General features: G+C 42.7%; 1 protein-coding gene across 2 annotated transcripts in view; it reads right to left on the bottom strand.

Moving 5' to 3' along the window:
* The window catches only part of vwf (von Willebrand factor), a 180,131-nt gene that overhangs the window by 60,006 nt on the left and 100,506 nt on the right, over nucleotides 1-19,619 (bottom strand). For both annotated transcript variants that reach the window (XM_036973630.1, XM_036973629.1), the window contains exons 30-40: nucleotides 17,620-17,766; nucleotides 17,144-17,287; nucleotides 7,285-7,428; nucleotides 5,721-5,885; nucleotides 5,163-5,209; nucleotides 4,705-4,788; nucleotides 4,162-4,255; nucleotides 3,769-4,007; nucleotides 2,431-2,620; nucleotides 1,761-2,102; nucleotides 1,187-1,425 (exon numbers count right to left, since the gene is read on the bottom strand). In XM_036973630.1, the coding sequence (XP_036829525.1) occupies nucleotides 1,187-1,425; nucleotides 1,761-2,102; nucleotides 2,431-2,620; nucleotides 3,769-4,007; nucleotides 4,162-4,255; nucleotides 4,705-4,788; nucleotides 5,163-5,209; nucleotides 5,721-5,885; nucleotides 7,285-7,428; nucleotides 17,144-17,287; nucleotides 17,620-17,766 (1,835 nt within the window). The remainder of the gene's footprint in view (nucleotides 1-1,186; nucleotides 1,426-1,760; nucleotides 2,103-2,430; nucleotides 2,621-3,768; nucleotides 4,008-4,161; nucleotides 4,256-4,704; nucleotides 4,789-5,162; nucleotides 5,210-5,720; nucleotides 5,886-7,284; nucleotides 7,429-17,143; nucleotides 17,288-17,619; nucleotides 17,767-19,619) is intronic.

Raw genomic sequence — 19,619 nt, 5'->3', positions numbered from 1 at the left:
ACTACTCTGGACGGTTCTGACTTATATGTGTACAACTACAAATACCTAGGTGTCTGGTTAGACTGTAAACTCTCCTTCCAGACTCACATTAAGCATCTCCAATCCAAAATTAAATCTAGAATAGCCTTTATATTTCACAACAAAGCATACTTCTCTCATGCTGCCAAACATACCCTCGTAAAACTGACCATCCTACCGATCCTCGACTTTGGCGATGTCATTTACAAATTAGCCTCCAACACTCTACTCAACAAATTGGATGCAGGATATCACAGTGCCATCCGTTTAGTCACCAAAGCCCCATATACTACCCACCACTGCGACCTGAATGCTCTTGTTGGCTGGCCCTCGCTTCATGCTTGTCGCCAAACCCACTGGCTCCAGGTCATCTACAAGTCTCTGCTAGGTCAAGCCCCGCCTTATCTCAGCTCACTGTTCACCATAGCAGCACCCACCCGTAGCACGTGCTCCAGCAGGTATATCTCACTTGTCACCCCCAAAGCCAATTCTTACTTTGGCCGCCTTTCCTTCCAGTTCTCTGCTGCCAATGACTGGAACGAATTGCAAAAATCGCTGAAGCTGGAGACTCTTACCTCCCTCACTACCTTTAAGCATCAGCTATCTGAGCAGCTTAACGATCGCTGCATCTGTAAACAGCCCATCTGTAAACAGCCCATCCAACTACCTAGCCCACCCCATATTGTTTATATTTACTTTTTTGCTCTTTTGCACACCAGTATCTCTACTTGCACATCATTATCTGCACATTTATCACACCAGTGATAATTTGCTAAATTGTAATTACTTTGCTACTATGGCCTATTTATTGCCATACCTCCTTACACCATTTGCACACACTGTATATAGACTTTTTCTATTGTGTTATTGACTGTACGTTTGTTTATTCCATCTGTAACTCTGTGTTGTAGTTTGTGTCACACTGCTTTGCTTTATCTTGGCCAGGTCGCAGTTGTAAATGAGAACTTGTTCTCTACTGGCCTACCGGGTTAAATAAAGGTGACATTTTAAAAACTGGCACGTTGAGAGAAGCAGAGAGTCAGAGGGATGAGAAATGTGTAGGCTTGAGGGCGCCGCCAAACTGGCCCGTTGATTTTATCTGCTTGAACAGTATCCTGGTAAACACCTTTAGCTATGTGTGTGTGAGTGTGGTTGTGTGTTGTCTCACCGGGTGTGTGTGTCCGTGCTGGTCGACACACTGGTTGCAGGCGTCAGGTGATACACACTCTCCCCCCAGCGGCACCGTGTTCCCTGGACAAAAACACCCTTCTGTTGGCTTGGTGATACACACACTCCCATTACCACTAAGAACCCCTGAGTTGCCAGGCGACAGGCCAATGCTGCTGCAGTCCTCCACACACCCGGTCCGACATGCATCATACTCCATGGAGCTGGGGCACTGCATGGCTACACACAATAATAATCATATTAATCATAATGATCATATTTAATCATACTAATCATAATCTTCATGATCATCAACAATAATCATATACAATATTAATAATAATTAATGATATTAATATCAAATAGTAATAATAATAGTAGTAACAAAGGTATTATTTGTAAAGTGCATTTCTCACACCAAAGGTGCTACAACGTCAAAAAAAAGATTTTACTGTATTATAAAACAGAGAGAACACTGATCCGAGACAGGAATCAAAGTAGGTCTCTTCAGAACAAAACACACATATTTAGGTGTATAACAGGTGTTGTCAGAACATAACAGGACACAGACTTACGGCAAAGGTTTGTGCTTCTCCAGTGGACACAGAGTCCTCTCTGTCGGCAGAGATGTGTATAGGAGGAAATTACATCACAGACGTCTGTCTCCTGACATGCTTCCTTTTGGCAGCGCAAAATGAAAGGCATGATGGGAACATGTGTGTGACAGGAGGAGAACACCTCGGAGCGCAGCACCTCACACGCCCTCGACGCTCCGTACACACACACTGGGGCATGCCGCGGGACACACACACCGTCGCCGCTCGATACCATCCAATCGGAGACGAGAAGAGCTGAGTCAGAAGTCGAACTGCCATTCCTCAGAGAGAGATAATTAACCCTCTCCTCGCCACACCACCCTGACACACACAGAGAATAATATTATTTAATTACCATAGTGAATTGTATGTTTATGTGTCAATTAATCCCATAAGGGACGGGATGCCAATTGGCGAATTGACACGAAAAAAAATGTCATAAATTTGTTCATTCATTAATTAATTCATACACACACACACACACACACACACACACACACACACACACACACACACACACACACACACACACACACACACACACACACACACACACACACACACACACACACACACACACACACAAATGACTTCATTAATGTGTGTGTGTGTGTGCGTGTTTACTATGTGTTTATCTGTGAGTGTGTACCACAGACTCCAGAGGTGTGGTTGATAGTGGAGGAGGTGAGTGTGATGGTGAACTCGTTTTTCTGAGGGGTAAATGCCAGGATGTAGCCATGTTCCACGGATCTCAGCTGAAACATCACTCCTCCATAACGCATCACCTCCACCAGACTGGAGCGGAATGGGAGGGAGACAGGGGCTCCATCTACTGTCACCTAGACACACACACACACACACACACACACACACACAGTACACACGCACATAGTACACACACTCATAGTATACACACTTATAGTGCACACACTCAGAGTAAACACACTCAGAGTACACACACTCAGAGTACACACACTCAGAGTACACACACAATAATATTACACACACACATAGTACACACACTCATAGTATACACACTTATAGTGCACACACTCAGAGTACACACTCTCATAGTATACACACAGTAATATTACACACACACGCAAAGTACACACACTCATAGTACACACACAGTAATAGTACACACACACTCATTATACACACACTCAGAGTACACACTCTCATAGTACACACACACATAGTACACACACTCAAAGTACACATTCTCATAGCACACACACTCATTATACACATACTAATAGTAAACACTCTCATAGTACACACTCTCATAGCAAACACTCTCATAGTACACATACTCATAGTACACACACACTCATAGTACACACACTCAGTACACATACTCATAGTACACACACTCAGTACACATACTCATAGTACACACACTCTTAGTACACACACTCAGTACACATACTCATAGTACACACACTCTTAGTACACATACTCATAGTACACACACTCAGTACACATACTCATAGTTCACACACTCTGAACACATACTCATAGTACACACACTCAGTACACATACTCATAGTACACATACTCAGAACACATACTCATAGTACACACACTCAGAACACATACTCATAGTACACACACTCTTAGTACACACACTCAGTACACACACTCTTAGTACACATACTCATAGTACACACACTCAGAACACATACTCATAGTGCACACACTCAGAACACATACTCATAGTACACACACTCTTAGTACACACACTCAGTACACACACTCTTAGTACACATACTCATAGTACACACACTCAGTACACATACTCATAGTGCACACACTCAGAACACATACTCATAGTACACACACTCTTAGTACACACACTCAGTGCACATTCTCATAGTACACATACTCAGAGTACACACACTCATAGTACACACAGTCAGTACACATACTCAGAGTATACCCCCAGTCATAGTTCACACAGTCAGTTCACCCCCCTAGGTCCTACCGTCATGTCGTCTTTCAGCAGTACAGTACTTTGCCCATGCGTAAATTCCATGACCTTCATGCAGACTTCGTTCTGATTGGATGACCCTGGGCAGGTTCCGCTGTGCAGCGTGACCTCTGAACCTCCCGTGTCCCCGGCAACCGTCAGCAGGGTGTAGGAACATAGCCCCTCCCCTTCCAGCCTTAGAGCCACGCCATCAAACCTCACCACGTGGTTGGTGGAGCTACCCATACAGACACCTGGAGGGAGGGAGGGAGGAAGGGAGGGAGGGGTTGTGTTACAGATGCGTGTGGGTAAGTGCATCTAATATGGGTGTGCTTAATGTGTGTGTGAGTGTGCTATAATGTGTGTGAGTGTGTGTTTGTGTCTGTGTGAGTGTGCGTGTGTACTAACAAGGGCAGTCCCAGTGGCAGCCACAGTTATCCTGAACTCTGAGAGGACTCATGTGGTTACTGCAGGCTGGGGGCTCCAGTCGATCACAGTTCACCTGGATAATTGAATATAACATAATATACTCTTAATATACTATAATATACTGTACTATAATATAACATAAAATAGGGTACTTTAATATACTATAATGTAATATACTATAATATACAGTATTTTAATATACCATAACGTAATATAATAAAATACAATAGACTTTAATATACTATAATGTAATATACTAAAATATAATAGAAAATAATATACTTTAATAAACTATACTGTAATATACTATAATATACAGTACTTTAATACTATAATATAATATACTTTATTATACTATAATGTAATATAATGAAATACAATAGACTTTCATATACTATAATGTAACATAACATGCTTGAATATACTAAAATATATTATAATATGGTATAATGTAATATGCCATAATATAATGTAATATACTATAATATATTAGGCTGGCGGCTCCAGACGATCACAGTTCACCTTGTGGCTCTGAACAGTCACGGCTCCGCTTGGGTGGCACAGCACCGAATGACATCTGTCAGGAAGCAGCCACGACTCACCAGGCTACACACAAAGTTAGTGCTGAATATTCAGACTGGTCAAGGAAAACAATAGTTAAAGTAATTGTCCAATGAAATTCGCACTTTTAAAAGTTCGTATTCTCTTATTCAAATAATATATTTGAGGTACGCTACGCACACACACCATTCCAACATGTGTATGCGACCAATACAATTTGATTTGAACACAGAAATGCTGCTTTTCACCATGCTTAATTACATTTTTTTGGAAGAAAAACTATTTTACTCATATTGAAAGTAATTATAGATCATACTTCATACAAATATGGAAACACTGGGCAGTTAATTTAATTCAGTAGTTCAGTAGTTAAATGATGGTTGTCACATCAACACATCAGCAAGTCAACACACACTCACCTTCCTCTCGTTCCCATCATCATCGACACACACTCCAGGAGGACCAGCTGAGGAAGAATACACATCACAATCTTCATAATCATCACTCTCATCATCACTAAAATCATCATCATTACCATCATCCTCATCACCAAAATCATCATCATTACCATCATCATCATCACCAAAATCATCATCATTACCATCACCATCACCACCATCATCATCATCACAATCAACACCATCATCATCACCATCATCACCACCATCATCACCACCATCATCAACATTATCATCATCACCACCATCATCAACATTATCATCATCACCACCATCACCAACACCATCATCACCATCATCATCACCAGCATCACCATTATCACCACCATCATCATCAATTCAATTACCACTATCATCATCATCATCATCATCACCATCATCATCATCTTCATCAATATCATCAGCATCACCATCATCACCAGCATCATCATCACCACCGTCATCGTCATCATCTTCATCTTCATCAATATCATCATCATTATCTTAATCTCTCCAGGTAGCTCTGGTCCAGTACTATACCTCTACAGAGTTTGTCTGTGTAGCTCTTGTCCAGTGTTAACAGCATCATCAGCTCCTCCATGCTGTTAAGGTGGAGTGTGTTGTCCTGGTCGCCATGGGAACCAAGCAGGCTCAGTTCAGCTCTGTCGTAACCGGGCCCGATGCCGATGGGGAAAACTGACACGCCTGTTGGCAGAGTTATGATGTCCATCACTAAACTGTGGTGGTTGTTATGATGTCATTGCTAACCTGAAGTCCTCGTTATGATGTCACAACTAACCTGCAGTTCTCGCTATGATGTCACTATTAACCTGCTATCATCGTTATGATGTCACCATTAACCTGCGGTCCTCCTTATGATGCCACCACTAACCTGTGGTCCTCCTTATGATGTCACCACTGACCTGCTGCCATCCTTATGTCGTCACCCACTCTGCCCCCACTAGACGGAGAGATGGATGTTTGGACAGCAAATCGCAAATCACATCCTTATGATGTCAGTACTAATATGCTGCCCTCCTTATGACGTCACTACTAACATGCTGCCCTCCTTATGATGTCACTACTAACATGCTTCCCTCCTTATGATGTCACCACTAACCTGTGGTCCTCCTTATGATGTCACCACTAAACTCATGCCCTCCTTATGATGTTACCACTAACCTGTGTTCCACGTTACGATATCACCTCTAAACTGTGGTTTTTGTTATGATGTCAGCACTAACCTCCTGCCCTCCTTATGATGTCACCTCGACCCTGCTGCCATCCTTATGATGCTACCACTAACCTCCTGCCCTCCTTATGATGTCACCACTAACCTGTCCTCGTTATGATGTCACCACTAACCTCCTGCCCTCCTTATGATTTCACCACTAACCTGTCCTTGTTATGATGTCACCACTAAACTCCTGCCCTCCTTAGGATGTCACCACTAACCTCCTGCCCTCCTCATGTCACCACTAACCTATGGTCCTCCTTATGATGTCACCACAGACCTGCTGCCATCCTTATGTCGTCACCCACTCTGCCCCCACTAGACGGAGAGATGGATGTTTGGACAGCAAATCGCAAATCACATCCTTATGATGTCAGTACTAATATGCTGCCCTCCTTATGACGTCACTACTAACATGCTGCCTCCTTATGATGTCACTACTAACATGCTTCCCTCCTTATGATGTCACCACTAACCTGTGGTCCTCCTTATGATGTCACCACTAAACTCATGCCCTCCTTATGATGTTACCACTAACCTGTGTTCCACGTTATGATATCACCTCTAAACTGTGGTTTTTGTTATGATGTCAGCACTAACCTCCTGCCCTCCTTATGATGTCACCTCGACCCTGCTGCCATCCTTATGATGCTACCACTAACCTGTGGTCCTCGTTATGATGTCACCACTAACTTCCTGCCCTCCTTATGACGTCACCACTAACCTGTCCTTGTTATGATGTCACCACTAACCTCCTGCCCTCCTTATGATTTCACCACTAACCTGTCCTTGTTATGATGTCACCACTAAACTCCTGCCCTCCTCATGTCACCTCTAACCTGTGGTCCTCCTTCTGATGTCATCACTAACCTGCGGTCAGCGCCTCGTTAGTTGCCTCCTGTAGTTGGTCAGTCGACCTGTCAATCACTAGCATAACCACCACCTTGGCCACACCCACTCTGCCCCCACTAGACGGAGAGATGGATGTTTGGACAGCAAATCGCAACGCAGCACCTGATCACAGAGAAAGAGAGACCATCAGATGATACGGTGTGTGTGTTACCCAGCGCGATGTGTGTGTGTTACCCAGCGCGATGTGTGTGCGTTACCCAGCACGATGTGTGTGCGTTACCCAGCGCAATGTGTGTGTGTTACCCAGCGCGATGTGTGTGTGTTACCCAGCGCGATGTGTGTGTGTTACCTGGCATGGTCTATTTACTGTGTTGGCAGATTGTTTTAATCTTTAGCAGTCATTTATGCTGTCTCTGGGACAGGACTATCAGTTTCAGAAAGAGAAAACAATGTCAAATTGTCATGGACCTGCCAGCAGAACTTGTGAATTCAACAATGTTATGCATTGACTTTTCTCCCAACCGCAATATAATGGACTGCCCGTCTTCCAGAAAGACAACCATCTCTGCACTCCACCAATCTGGCCTTTATGGTAAAGTGGTCAGATGAAAGCCACTCCTCAGTAAAAGGCACATGACAGTCGCTTGGACTCTCAGACCATGAGAAACAAGATTCTCTGGTTTGGTGAAACCAAGATTGAAGTATTTCAGTGGTAGCTCCACAGGGTTTCCCCCTCCAAGGGTTTTTCAGTTAGATAGTCCACATGTTCAGTGGTAGCTCCACAGGGTTTCCCCCTCTAAGGAATTTTCAGTTAGATAGTCCACATGTTCAGTGGTAGCTCCACAGGGTTTCCCCCTCCAAGGGATTTTCAGTTAGATAGTCCACATGTTCAGTGGTAGCTCCACAGGGTTTCCCCCTCCAACGGATTTTCAGTTAGATAGTCCACATGTTCAGTGGTAGCTCCACAGAGTTTCCCCCTCTAAGGGATTTTCAGTTAGATAGTCCACATGTTCAGTGGTAGCTCCACAGGGTTTCCCCCTCCAAGGGATTTTCAGTTAGATAGTCCACATGTTCAGTGGTAGCTCCACAGGGTTTCCCCCTCCAAGGGATTTTCAGTTAGATAGTCCACATGTTCAGTGGTAGCTCCACAGGGTTTCCCCCTCCAAGGGATTTTCAGTTGGATCTGTTTAGCTGTATTTGCAGGCTGGCATTATTTTATTTTTTATTTTATTTCACCTTTATTTAACCAGATAGGCTAGTTGAGAACAAGTTCTCATTTACAACTGCAACCTGGCCAAGATAAAGCAAATCAGTGCGACTGAAACAACAACACAGAGTGACACATAAAAAAACGTACAGACAATAACACAATAGAAAAATCTAAGTACAGTGTGTGCAAATATAGAAGAGTAGGGAGGTAAGGCAAGAAATAGGCCATGATGGTGAAATAATTACAATTTAGCATTAACACTGGAGTGATAGATGTGCAGATGATGATGTGCAAGTAGAGATACTGTGGTGCAAAAGAGCAAGAGGATAAGTAACAATATGGGGATGAGGTAGTTGGGTGTGCTATTTACAGATTGGCTGTGTACAGTGTCACGGCCCCTCCTCTGCATTGCAGGGGCGGTTCCTCTTGTAGGCAGAGGAGGGTCGTTAGTGATTGGAGCCACCTGGGCTCAGGGTATTAAACTGCTTCACTAAACAATCTTGCCTCTCTCTCTCTGCTCCTCCAGGTATTATCCTGTTTTGTTTGTTCCTTTGTAGTTTTACGTATTTTTCACTCAGTCATATTCACACACACACAGATTCACGCATCCCTGCACTTTACATACACCCTACATTATGATACTTTCACACCTCATTCCTTTTTCTTCGTTTAAAGTTAATAGTTTTGGTTTACAATAAATAACCTTTTTTATTGGCCTATACCTGTTCGTGTCCCCTCATTTTTGCCACAGGCTATGAGCCGGCCTGTGACAACAGGTACAGTGATCGGTAAGCTGCTCTGATAGCTGATGCTTAAAGTTGGAAAGGGAGACAAAAGACTCCAGCCTCACTGATTTTTGCAACTCGTTCCAGTAATTTGCAGCAGAGAACTGGAAGGAAAGGCGGCCAAAGGAAGTGTTGGCTTTGGGGATGACCTGTTAAATAAACCTGCTGTAGCGTGTGCTACGGTGTTGCTATGGTGACCAGTGAGCTGAGATAAGGTGGGGCTTTACCTAGCAAAGACGTATAGATGACCTGGAGCCAGTGGGTTTGGCAACGAATATGTAGTGAGGGCCAGCCAACGAGAGCATACATGTTGCAGTGGTGGTCGCAGTGGTACCAAGAAGACAGTGAATGATCCTGAGTGGCTGATTTACAATTTTGACTTAAATCTTCTTGAAAATCTATGGCAAGACTTTAAAATGGTTGTCTACCAATGATCAACAACCAAGTTGACAGCAGGTGAAGAATTTAGAAAAGAACAATGAACAAATACTGTACAATCCAGGCGTGCAAAGCTCTTAGAGACTTACCCAGAAAGACTTATAGCTGTAATTGCTGCCAAATGTGATTCTTTTATTTTTTATATTTTTTATTTCACCTTTATTTAACCACGTAGGCTAGTTGAGAACAAGTTCTCATTTACAACTGCGGCCTGGCCAAGATAAAGCAAAGCAGTGTGACACAAACATCAACACAGAGTTACATATGGAATAAACAAACATACAGTCAATAAATCAGTAGAGAAAGTATATGTACAGTGTATGCAAATGGGGTAGAATAAGGGGGTGAGACAATAAATAGGCCATAGTGGTGAAATTATTACAGTATGGCAAATTAAACACTGGGGTGATAGATGTGCAGAAGATGAGTGTGCAAGTAGCGGTACTGGGGTGCAAAGGAGCAAAATAAATAAAATAAATAACAATATGGGGATGAGGTAGTTGGATGGGCTATTTACAGACTGGCTATGTACAGGTGCAGTGATCTGTGAGCTGCTCTGAAAACTGGTGCTTAAAGCTAGCGAGGGAGATATAAGTCTCCAGCTTCAGTGATTTTTGCAGTTCGTTCCAGTCATTGGCAGCAGAGGACTGGAAGGAAAGGCGACCAAAGGAAGAATTGGCTTTGAGGGTGACAAGTGAAATATACCTGCTGGAGCACGTGCTGCGGGTGGGTGCTGCTATGGTGACCAGTGAGCTGAGCTAAGGTGGGGCTTTACATAGCAATGACTTATAGATGACGTGGAGCCAGTGGGTTTGGCGACGGATATGAAGCGAGGGCCAGCCAATGAGAGCATACAGGTGGCAGTGGTGGATAGTGTATGGGGCTTGGTGACAAAACGGATGGCACTGTGATAGACTGCATCCAATTTGCTGAGGAGAGTGTTGGAGGCTATTTTATAAATGACATCGCCAAAGTCAAGGATCGGTAGGATTTTCAGTTTTACGAGGGTATGTTTGGCAGCATGAGTGAAGGATGCTTTGTTGCGAAATATGAAGCCGATTCTAGATTTAATTTTTGATTGGAGATGCTTAATGTGAGTCTGGAAGGAGAGTTTAAAGTCTAACCAGACACCTAGGTATTTGTAGTTGTCCACATATTCTAAGAACCGTCCAGAGTTGTGATGCTGGACGGGTGGGTAGGTTGAAGAGCATGCATTTACTTTTGCTTGCACATAAGAGCAGTTGTAGGCCATGGAAGGAGAGTTGTATGGCATTGAAGACAGAAGTATAAAGAATGGCGTCGTCTGTGTAGAGGTGGATCAGAGAATCACCAGCAGCAAGAGCGAAATCATTGATGTTTACAGAGAAAAGAGTTGGCCCGAGAATTGAACCCTGTGGCACCCCCATAGAGACTGCCAGACGTCCGGACAACAGTCCCTCTTATTTGACACACTGAACTCTGTCAAAGAAGTAGTTGGTGAACCAGGCGAGAATTTTAAGAAGGGAGGGTCCAGATTGTCTAGCCCAGCTGATTTGTATGGGTCCAGATTTTGCAGCTCTTTCAGAAAATCAGCTATCTGGATTTGGGTGAAGGAGAAATGGGGGAGGCTTAGGCAAGTTGCAGTGAGGGGTGCAGGGCGTTTGACCGGGGTAGGGGTAGCCAGGTAGAAAGCATGGCCAGCCGTAGAAAAATTCTCAATTATCGTGGATTTATCGGTGGTGACAGTGTTTCCTTTCCTCAGTGCAGTGGGCAGCTGGGAGGAGGTGCTCTTATTCTCTGTGTACTTTACAGTGTCCCAGAACTTTTTGGAGTTTGTGGTACAGGATGCAAATTTCTATTTGAAAAATGTAGCCTTAGCTTTCCTAACTGACTGTGTATATTGGTTCCTAACTTCCCTGAAAATGTGCATATTGCAGGGGCTATTCGATGTTAATGTAGTATGATTCTAACATGTATTGACTCAGGGGTGTGAATAAATATGTAATTTATATATTTCTGTATTTTATTTTCAATACATTTGCAAAGATGTATTTAAAAAAATATATAACTTTGTCATTATGGGGTACTGTGTACTGACATTTTGGATATATATTGACGGAATTAATCGAACCAAAGGATCAATTGTGTTTTTATCCATTTTGAATTCAGGCTGTACATTTTTTATTAGAATATATAGTTGAGGTTTATGGTTTAGTGAGTGTTTTGTTCCAAATACAATGCTTTTAGTTTTATAAATATTTAGTGCTAAGTTATTCCTTGCCACCCAGTCTGAAACCAACTGCAGCTCATTGTTGAGTGTTGCAATCATTTCAGTCGCTGTAGTAGCCAACGTGTATAGTGATGAGTCATCCGCATACATAGACACTCTGGCCTTACTCGGTCAGTGGCATGTTGTTCGTAAAAATAGAAAAAGCAAGGGGCCTAAATAGCTACCCTGGGGAATTCCTGATTCTAACTGGATTATACTTGAGATGTTTCCATTAAAGAACACCCTCTGTGTTCTGTTAGACAAGTAACTCTTCATCCACATTATAGCAAGGGGTGTAAAACCATAACATAAACGTTTTTCCAGCAGCAGATTATGATCGATAATGTCAAAAGCTGCACTGAAGTCTAACAGGACAGCCCACACAATCATTTTGCCATCAACATCTCTCAGCCAATCATCAGTCATTTTTGTAAGTGCAGTGCTTGTTGAGTGTCCTTCCCTATAAGCATGCTGAAATGCTGATGTCAATTTGTTTACTGTGACATAGCATTTTTTATTTTTTTTTTTTTTTTTATTTTACCTTTATTTAACCAGGCAAGTCAGTTAAGAACAAATTCTTATTTTCAATGACGGCCTGGGAACAGTGGGTTAACTGCCTGTTCAGGGGCAGAACGACAGATTTGTACCTTGTCAGCTCGGGGGTTTGAACTCGCAACCTTCCGGTTACTAGTCCAACGCTCTAACCACTAGGCTACCCTGCCGCATTGTAATGTATCTGGTCAAACATCATTTTTTCCAGAAGTTTACTAAGGGTTGGTAACAGGCTGATTGGTCAGCTATTTGAGCCAGTAAAGGGGGCTTTACTATTCTTGGGTAGCGGAATGCCTTTAGCTTCCCTCTAGGCCTGAGGACACGTACTTTCTAGTAGGCTTAAATTGAAGATGTGGCAAATAGGAGTGGCAATATCGTCTGCTTTTATCCTCAAATAATTTTCAGACTTGGCTTGTCATTGTTGATAGAAAACAATACTTTTTTAACCTCTTCCACACTGACTACGGAATTCAAAAGCACAATTCTTGTCTTATATCATTTGGTCCGATATACTTGGATGTGTAGTGTCAGCGTTTGTTACTGGCATGTCATCCCTAAGTTTGCTTATCTTTCCAATGAAAAAGTAATTAAATTAGTTTGCAATACCAGTGGGTTTTGCGATGAATCCGATTCAATGAATGAAGGAGGGGAGTTGGTTTTGTTCCCAAAATTTTATTTAAGGTGCCCCAAAGCTTTTTACTATCATTCTTTATATAATTCATCCTTGTTTCATAGTGTAGTTATTTTTTTATTTTATATTTGTTTAGTCACATGATTTCTTAATTTGCAGTAGGTTTGCCAATCAGTTGGGCTGCCTGACTTAATTGCCATACCTTTTGCCTCATCCCTCTCAACCATACAATTTTCAATTCCTCATCAATCCAAGGCAATTTAACAGTTTTTGCAGTCATTTTCTTAATGGGTGCGTGCTTATTAATAACTGGAATAAGTAGTTTCATAAATGCGTCAAGCAAAGGTTCTGGTTCCTCCTCATTACACACCACAGAGCAGCAAATATTATTTACATCATCAACATATTAATCCCTACAAAACTTATTGTATGACTCCTTATACACTATATTAGGCCCAGCCTTTGGAACTTTGGTTTAAAGGCTTTTAATGGCTTTTATATTGTGATCACTACATACTATGAACTTGGATACTGCTTTAAAGCAAATATCTGCAGCATTAGTAAAGATGTGATCAATACATGTTGATGATTTAATTCCTGTGCTGTTTGTAACTACCTGGTAGGTTGACCGACAACCTGATCCAGGTTACAGGTTCTGGTTACAGTTTGAAGCTTTTCCTTATTGGGCAGCTTGATGATGTCCAGTCAATATTTAAATCACAGAGAAAATATACTTCTCTGTTGATATCACATACATTATCAAGCATTTCACACATGTTATCCAGATATTGGCTGTTAGCACTTGGTGGGCTATAGCAGCTTCCCACAAGAATGGTCTTTAGGTGAGGAATATGACCATGTAGCCATATTACCGCAACACCGCCTCCATTTGGCATTTCTATTTTTTGAGATAGTCAGAATATGAATGTCATCTGTTACAAGCAAGTTATTGACTTCAAAAACCTTGTTTCTTAGGCTACATATGTTAACATGGGCTATTTTCTTCACTTTTCTGGGTTGCTTGATTGTTTTTAATGCTTTACTGGGAGGCTTATCAGAGGTAGACTTATTCATGTTATTTACATTGGAGCTGATAGTGCAGGGTGAGCTGCATAAAGTGGTCTTCCTACTATTGCACACCGCCTCAGTGCTAACACTGTAACTCTGGTTTATAGGCGCATGATTACTGATTACAATAGCTGTTGGATAAACAGATGTATTCGGTGCAATTAAGGGTACATAAATTAAATTAGTTACATTGGGTTTGCCAATGCCCCTAAGATCATGTACAAACATACAAGTATTTCACACCATTTTAAAGATACACGTCTTGTTAATCCCACCGCAGTGTCCGATTTCAAATAGGCTTTACGGCGAAAGCACCACAAATGATTAGGTCAATGCCAAGTCACAGAAATACACAGTCATTTTTCCAGCCAAAGAGAGGAGTCACAAAAATCTTAAATAGAGATAACATTAATCACTAACCTTTGATAATCTTCATCAGATGACACTCATAGGACTTCATGTTACACAATACATGTATGTTTTGTTCGGTTAAGTTCATATTTATATCAAACAATCTCATAAACGATCAAAGATACAAGTGTTATACATGGAATTTTAGATCGACTTCTCCTTAATGCAACCGCTGTCAGTTCCGGGCTCAATATCTCCATGGAGACCCCAGTTGCCAAAGGACGCCTTCTTAGACTTCCACGGCGAGTGACGTAACTCCATGGCTGGTTGGTTGGGTCAAGAACAGGTCTGTTCTCCAGGGAAGAGGGGGGACCCCTTCAGGGATGGAACCCTGCCTAGCACCGGGAAGTCGGCTATGGAAAGCCACCACAACGGTGAAGCTTCCACCAGACCAGAGCGGCGTCCGGCTACTGGAGTGGAAGTAAAATAAAAAGAAGGTGGGCGTGGGTTCCCCAGTAGCTTTTGTAGTTTTGTTACTTGCTTGCTAAAAGTAGCTACTTCGCTCCTGTATTCCTCCGCAAGCAACCAGTTGCTTCATTGAAAATCAGCGTGGCCCACATTGTCCTGGAACAAAGCAAAGTAAACACAGCTCCTGCAACGCTGGAAACATTCAATAGTGGCCTCTATCTGAGACCGCCGAGCCAGCTAAGCTAGCTGGGCTTTCGCGTCTCTCCCCCTATACAGAATCTGGCAGGATCCCGGGACAGATAGCAGTGCTCACAGCATTTAGCCCAACAGAGCCTCAGGATCCAAAATAAAATAAAAAGTACATAAAACACTGTCAGCTGTTAACCTGTTAGAGCTCTAGGGGCGCTATTTCATTTTTGGATAAAAAACGTTCCCGTTTTAAGCGCGATATTTTGTCACGAAAAGATGCTCGCTCGACTATGCATATTCTTGACAGTTCTGGAAAGAAAACACTCTGAAGTTTCAGAATCTGCAAAGATTTTGTCTGTAAGTGCCCCAGAACTCATTCTACAGGCGAAACCAAGATGATGCATCACCCAGGAATTAGCAGAATTTCTGAAGCTCTGTTTTCCATTCTCTCCTTATATGGCTGTGATTGCGCAACGAATGAGCCTACACTTTCTGTCGTTCGCCCAAGGTCTTAGCAGCATTGTGACGTATTTGTAGGCATATCATTGGAAGATTGACCATAAGAGACTACATTTTCCAAGTGTCCGCCTGGTGTCCTGCGTCGAATTCGGTGCGCAATTGCCAGCTGCTTCTACTTTACCATTTGATTCAGGGGAGAAAGCATGTGTCCAAGAACGATGTATCAATGAAGAGATATGTGAAAAACACCTTGATGATTGATTCTAAACAACGTTTGCCATGTTTTCAGTCGATATTATGGAGTTAATTTGGAAAAAAGTTGGCGTTTTGAGGACTGAATTTTCAGATTTTTTTTGGTAGCCAAATGTGATGTATAAAACGGAGCTATTTCTAATACACAAGGAATCTTTTTGGAAAAACTGAGCATCTGCTATCTAACTGAGAGTATCCTCATTGAAAACATCAGAAGTTCTTCAAAGGTAAATGATTTTATTTGAAGGCTTTTATGTTTTTGTTAATGTTGCGTGCTGGATGCTAACGCTAATGCTAACGCTAAATGCTAACGCGAAATGCTAACGCTAGCTAGCTACTTTTACACAAATGATTGTTTTCCTATGGTTGAGAAGCATATTTTGAAAATCTGAGATGACAGTGTTGTTTACAAAAGGCTAAGCTTGAGAGATGGCATATTTATTTCATTTCATTTGCGATTTTCATAAATAGTTAACGTTGTGTTATGCTAATGAGCTTGCTGATAGATTTACACAATCCTGGATACAGGGGTTTTTTCATAGCTAAACGTGACGCAGAAAACGGAGCGATTTGTCCTAAACAAATAATCTTTCAGGAAAAACTGAACATTTGCTATCTGAGAGTCTCCTCATTGAAAACATCTGAAGTTCTTCAAAGGTAAATGATTTTATTTGAATGCTTTTCTGTTTTTTTGTGTAAATGTTGCCAGCTGAATGCTAATGCTAAATGCTACGTTAGCCATCAATACTGTTACACAAATGCTTGTTTTGCAATGGTTGAGAAGCATATTTTGAAAATCTGAGATGACAGTGTTGTTAACAAAAGGCTAAGCTTGAGAGCTAGCATATTTATTTCATTTCATTTGCGATTTTCATGAATAGTTAACGTTGCGTTATGGTAATGAGCTTGAGTCTGTATTCACGATCCCGGATCCGGGATGGGGAGATCAGAAAGGTTAAACCGAGGTCATTAGTTCAGGTTTCAGCGTTCGACAGTGCTCAACACCAACAAACATACGTTGCGCTCTGATGACGTAGGGATTGTGTGTGTGTGCGTATTACCCAGTGGCGTGTGTGTGTGTGTGTGTGTGTGTGTGTGTGTTACTCAATGGTATGCGTATTACCCAGTGGTGTGTGTATTATGGTGTGTGTATTACCCAGTGGTGTGTGTGTGTGTGTGTGTGTGTTGGTGTGTGTGTATTACCCAGTGGTGTGTGTGTGTATTACCCAGTGCGGTGTGTGTGTGTGTTGGACTGGTCAGCTGGTCCACCAGGGTCAGCAGGTGTGTCCTGTCCTGCTCCTCTCTCCAGGCCACGCCCACACTACTGGTCTCTCCGTATGTAACCACACCCACCTGAGTCTCGTTCCGACCTGAAAACACATCCCCCGGGGAATTATATTTCCAGTCTCTTACAGACCATCGTTCTCTGCCTTCTGCAATGTGTTGTTTTACTTTATGTTACTTTTTGATGTTAATGTTGGGTAGTTCAGTAAGAGCTATGTTGTGATTGGATGGTTCAGTAAGAGCTGTGTTGGGATTGGGTGGTTCAGTGAGATTTGTGTTGTGATTGGGTGTTTCAGTGAGATCTTGCGGAGGACTACAGGAGCGAAGTAGCTACTTTTAGAACCACCCAATCAGAACACAGATCTTACTAGTGAGGTGGTTCAGTGAAAACTGTGTTCTGATTGGCCAGCAGGCGTACCGATATCAGCGCTGTTGATGAAGGCTTTGACAAATGTCTTCATGTCCTCAAATTCTGTCCCGCCCTCTGGCTGCCCGTCAGTCTCTGGCCCCGCCCTATTCCCGCCTCTCAGCAGGAACAAGACATCCATCGGCTTCCTGCATGGCACTGGGTCAGAGGTCACAGGATATCAACCAATCACAGAGTAGTAGGGGAATTCACCAGACCTCATCTAAATTCACAAATGTGGGTGTGGTGTGTGGGTGTATCAAATCTAATTTTATTTGTCACATGCGCCTAATACAACTTACCGTGAAATTCTTATGTACAATCCCTTAACCAACAAAGCAGTTTTAAGAAAGATAAGTGTTAAGAAAAATATGTACTAAATAAACTAAAGAGTCAATGTGTCAATGTGCAGGGGTACAGGTTAGTCAAATCAAATGTATTTATATACTGTAGCCCTTCGTACATCAGCTGATATCTTAAAGTGCTGTACAGAAACCCAGCCTAAATCCCCAAACAGCAAGCAATGCAGGTGTAGAAGCACGGTGGCTAGGAAAAACTCCCTAGAAAGTGAGGTAATTTAGGTAATATGTACTGTACATGTAGGTAGGATTAAAGTGACTAAGTATAGATAATAAACAGCGAGTAACAGCAGTGTAAAAAAAGGGGGCAATTTTTAGGGCCTTCTTTTGACACCTCCTGGTATAGAGGTCCTGGATGGCAGGAAGCTTGGCCTCAGTGATGTAGTAGACCGTATGCACTACCCTCTGTAACATCTTGCAGTTGCCATTCCAGGTGGGGATTCAACCAGTTAGGGTGCCTCAATGGTGCAGCTGTTTAACTTTTTGAGAATCTGAGGACCCAAGCCAAATCTTTTCAGTCTCCTGAGGGGGAACACACATTGTCGTGCCCTCTTCACGACTGTCTTGGTGTGTTTGAACCATGATAGTTTGCTGGTGATGTGGACACCAAGGAACTTAAAGCTCTCAATCTGCTCCACTACAGCCCCATCGATGAGAATGGGGGCGTGCTCGGCCCTCCTTTTCCTGTAGTCCACGATCATCTGCTTTGTCTTGATCAAGTTGAGGGAGATGTTGTTGTCCTGGAACCACACTGCCAGGTCTCTGATCTCCTCCCTATAGGCTGTCTCATCGTTGTCGGTGATCAGGCCTACCACCGTTGTGTTGTCTGCAAACTTAATGATGGTGTTGGAGTTGTGCTTGGACACACAGTAATGGGTGAACAAGGATACAGGAAGGGACTAAGCACGCACCCCTGAGGAGCAATAATTTTGAGGATCAGCGTTGCGGATGGGTTGTTGTCTACCCTCACCACCTGGGTGTGGCCCATCAGGAAATCCTGAATCCAGTTGCAGAGGGAGGTGTTTAGTCCCAGGGTCCTTAGCATAGTGATCAGCTTTGAGGGCATTATGTTGTTGAACTCTGATCTGTAGCATTCTCAAGTAGGCGTTCCTTTTGTGCAGGTGTTGAGTGCAATAGAGATTGCGTAATCTGTGGATCTGTTGGTGCGGTATGCAAATTGAGTGGCTCTAGGGTTTCTGGGATGATGGTGTTGATGTGAACCATGACCAACCTTTCAAAGCACTTCATGGCTACAGACGTGAGTGCTACGGGTTGGTAGTCATTTAGGAAGGTTACCTTGGTGTTCTTGGGCACAGGAACCATGGTGAAACATGTAGATATTACAATCTTGGCCAGGTTGAATATTTCAGTGAAGACACTTACCAGTTGGTCAGCGCATGCTCAGAGAATACGCCCTGGGAATCCGCCTAGTCCTGTGGCCTTGTGAATGTTGACCTGTTTAAAGGGCTTACTCACATCGGCTAAGGCGAGCTTGATCACACCGTCGTCCAGAACAGCTGGTGCTCTCATGTGTGCTTCAGTTTTCGAAGCATACATAGAAGTAGTTTAACTCGTCTGGTAGGCTCGTGTCACTGGGCAGCTCATGGCTGGGATTCCCTTTATAGTCCGTAATAGTTTGCAAGTCCTGCCAGA

Source organism: Oncorhynchus mykiss, unplaced genomic scaffold, assembly GCF_013265735.2.
Source record: "Oncorhynchus mykiss isolate Arlee unplaced genomic scaffold, USDA_OmykA_1.1 un_scaffold_277, whole genome shotgun sequence".
Taxonomy (NCBI): domain Eukaryota; kingdom Metazoa; phylum Chordata; class Actinopteri; order Salmoniformes; family Salmonidae; genus Oncorhynchus; species Oncorhynchus mykiss.
Note: the sequence above shows the minus strand (reverse complement) of the source record. Positions and strands in the feature narration are given on the sequence as shown.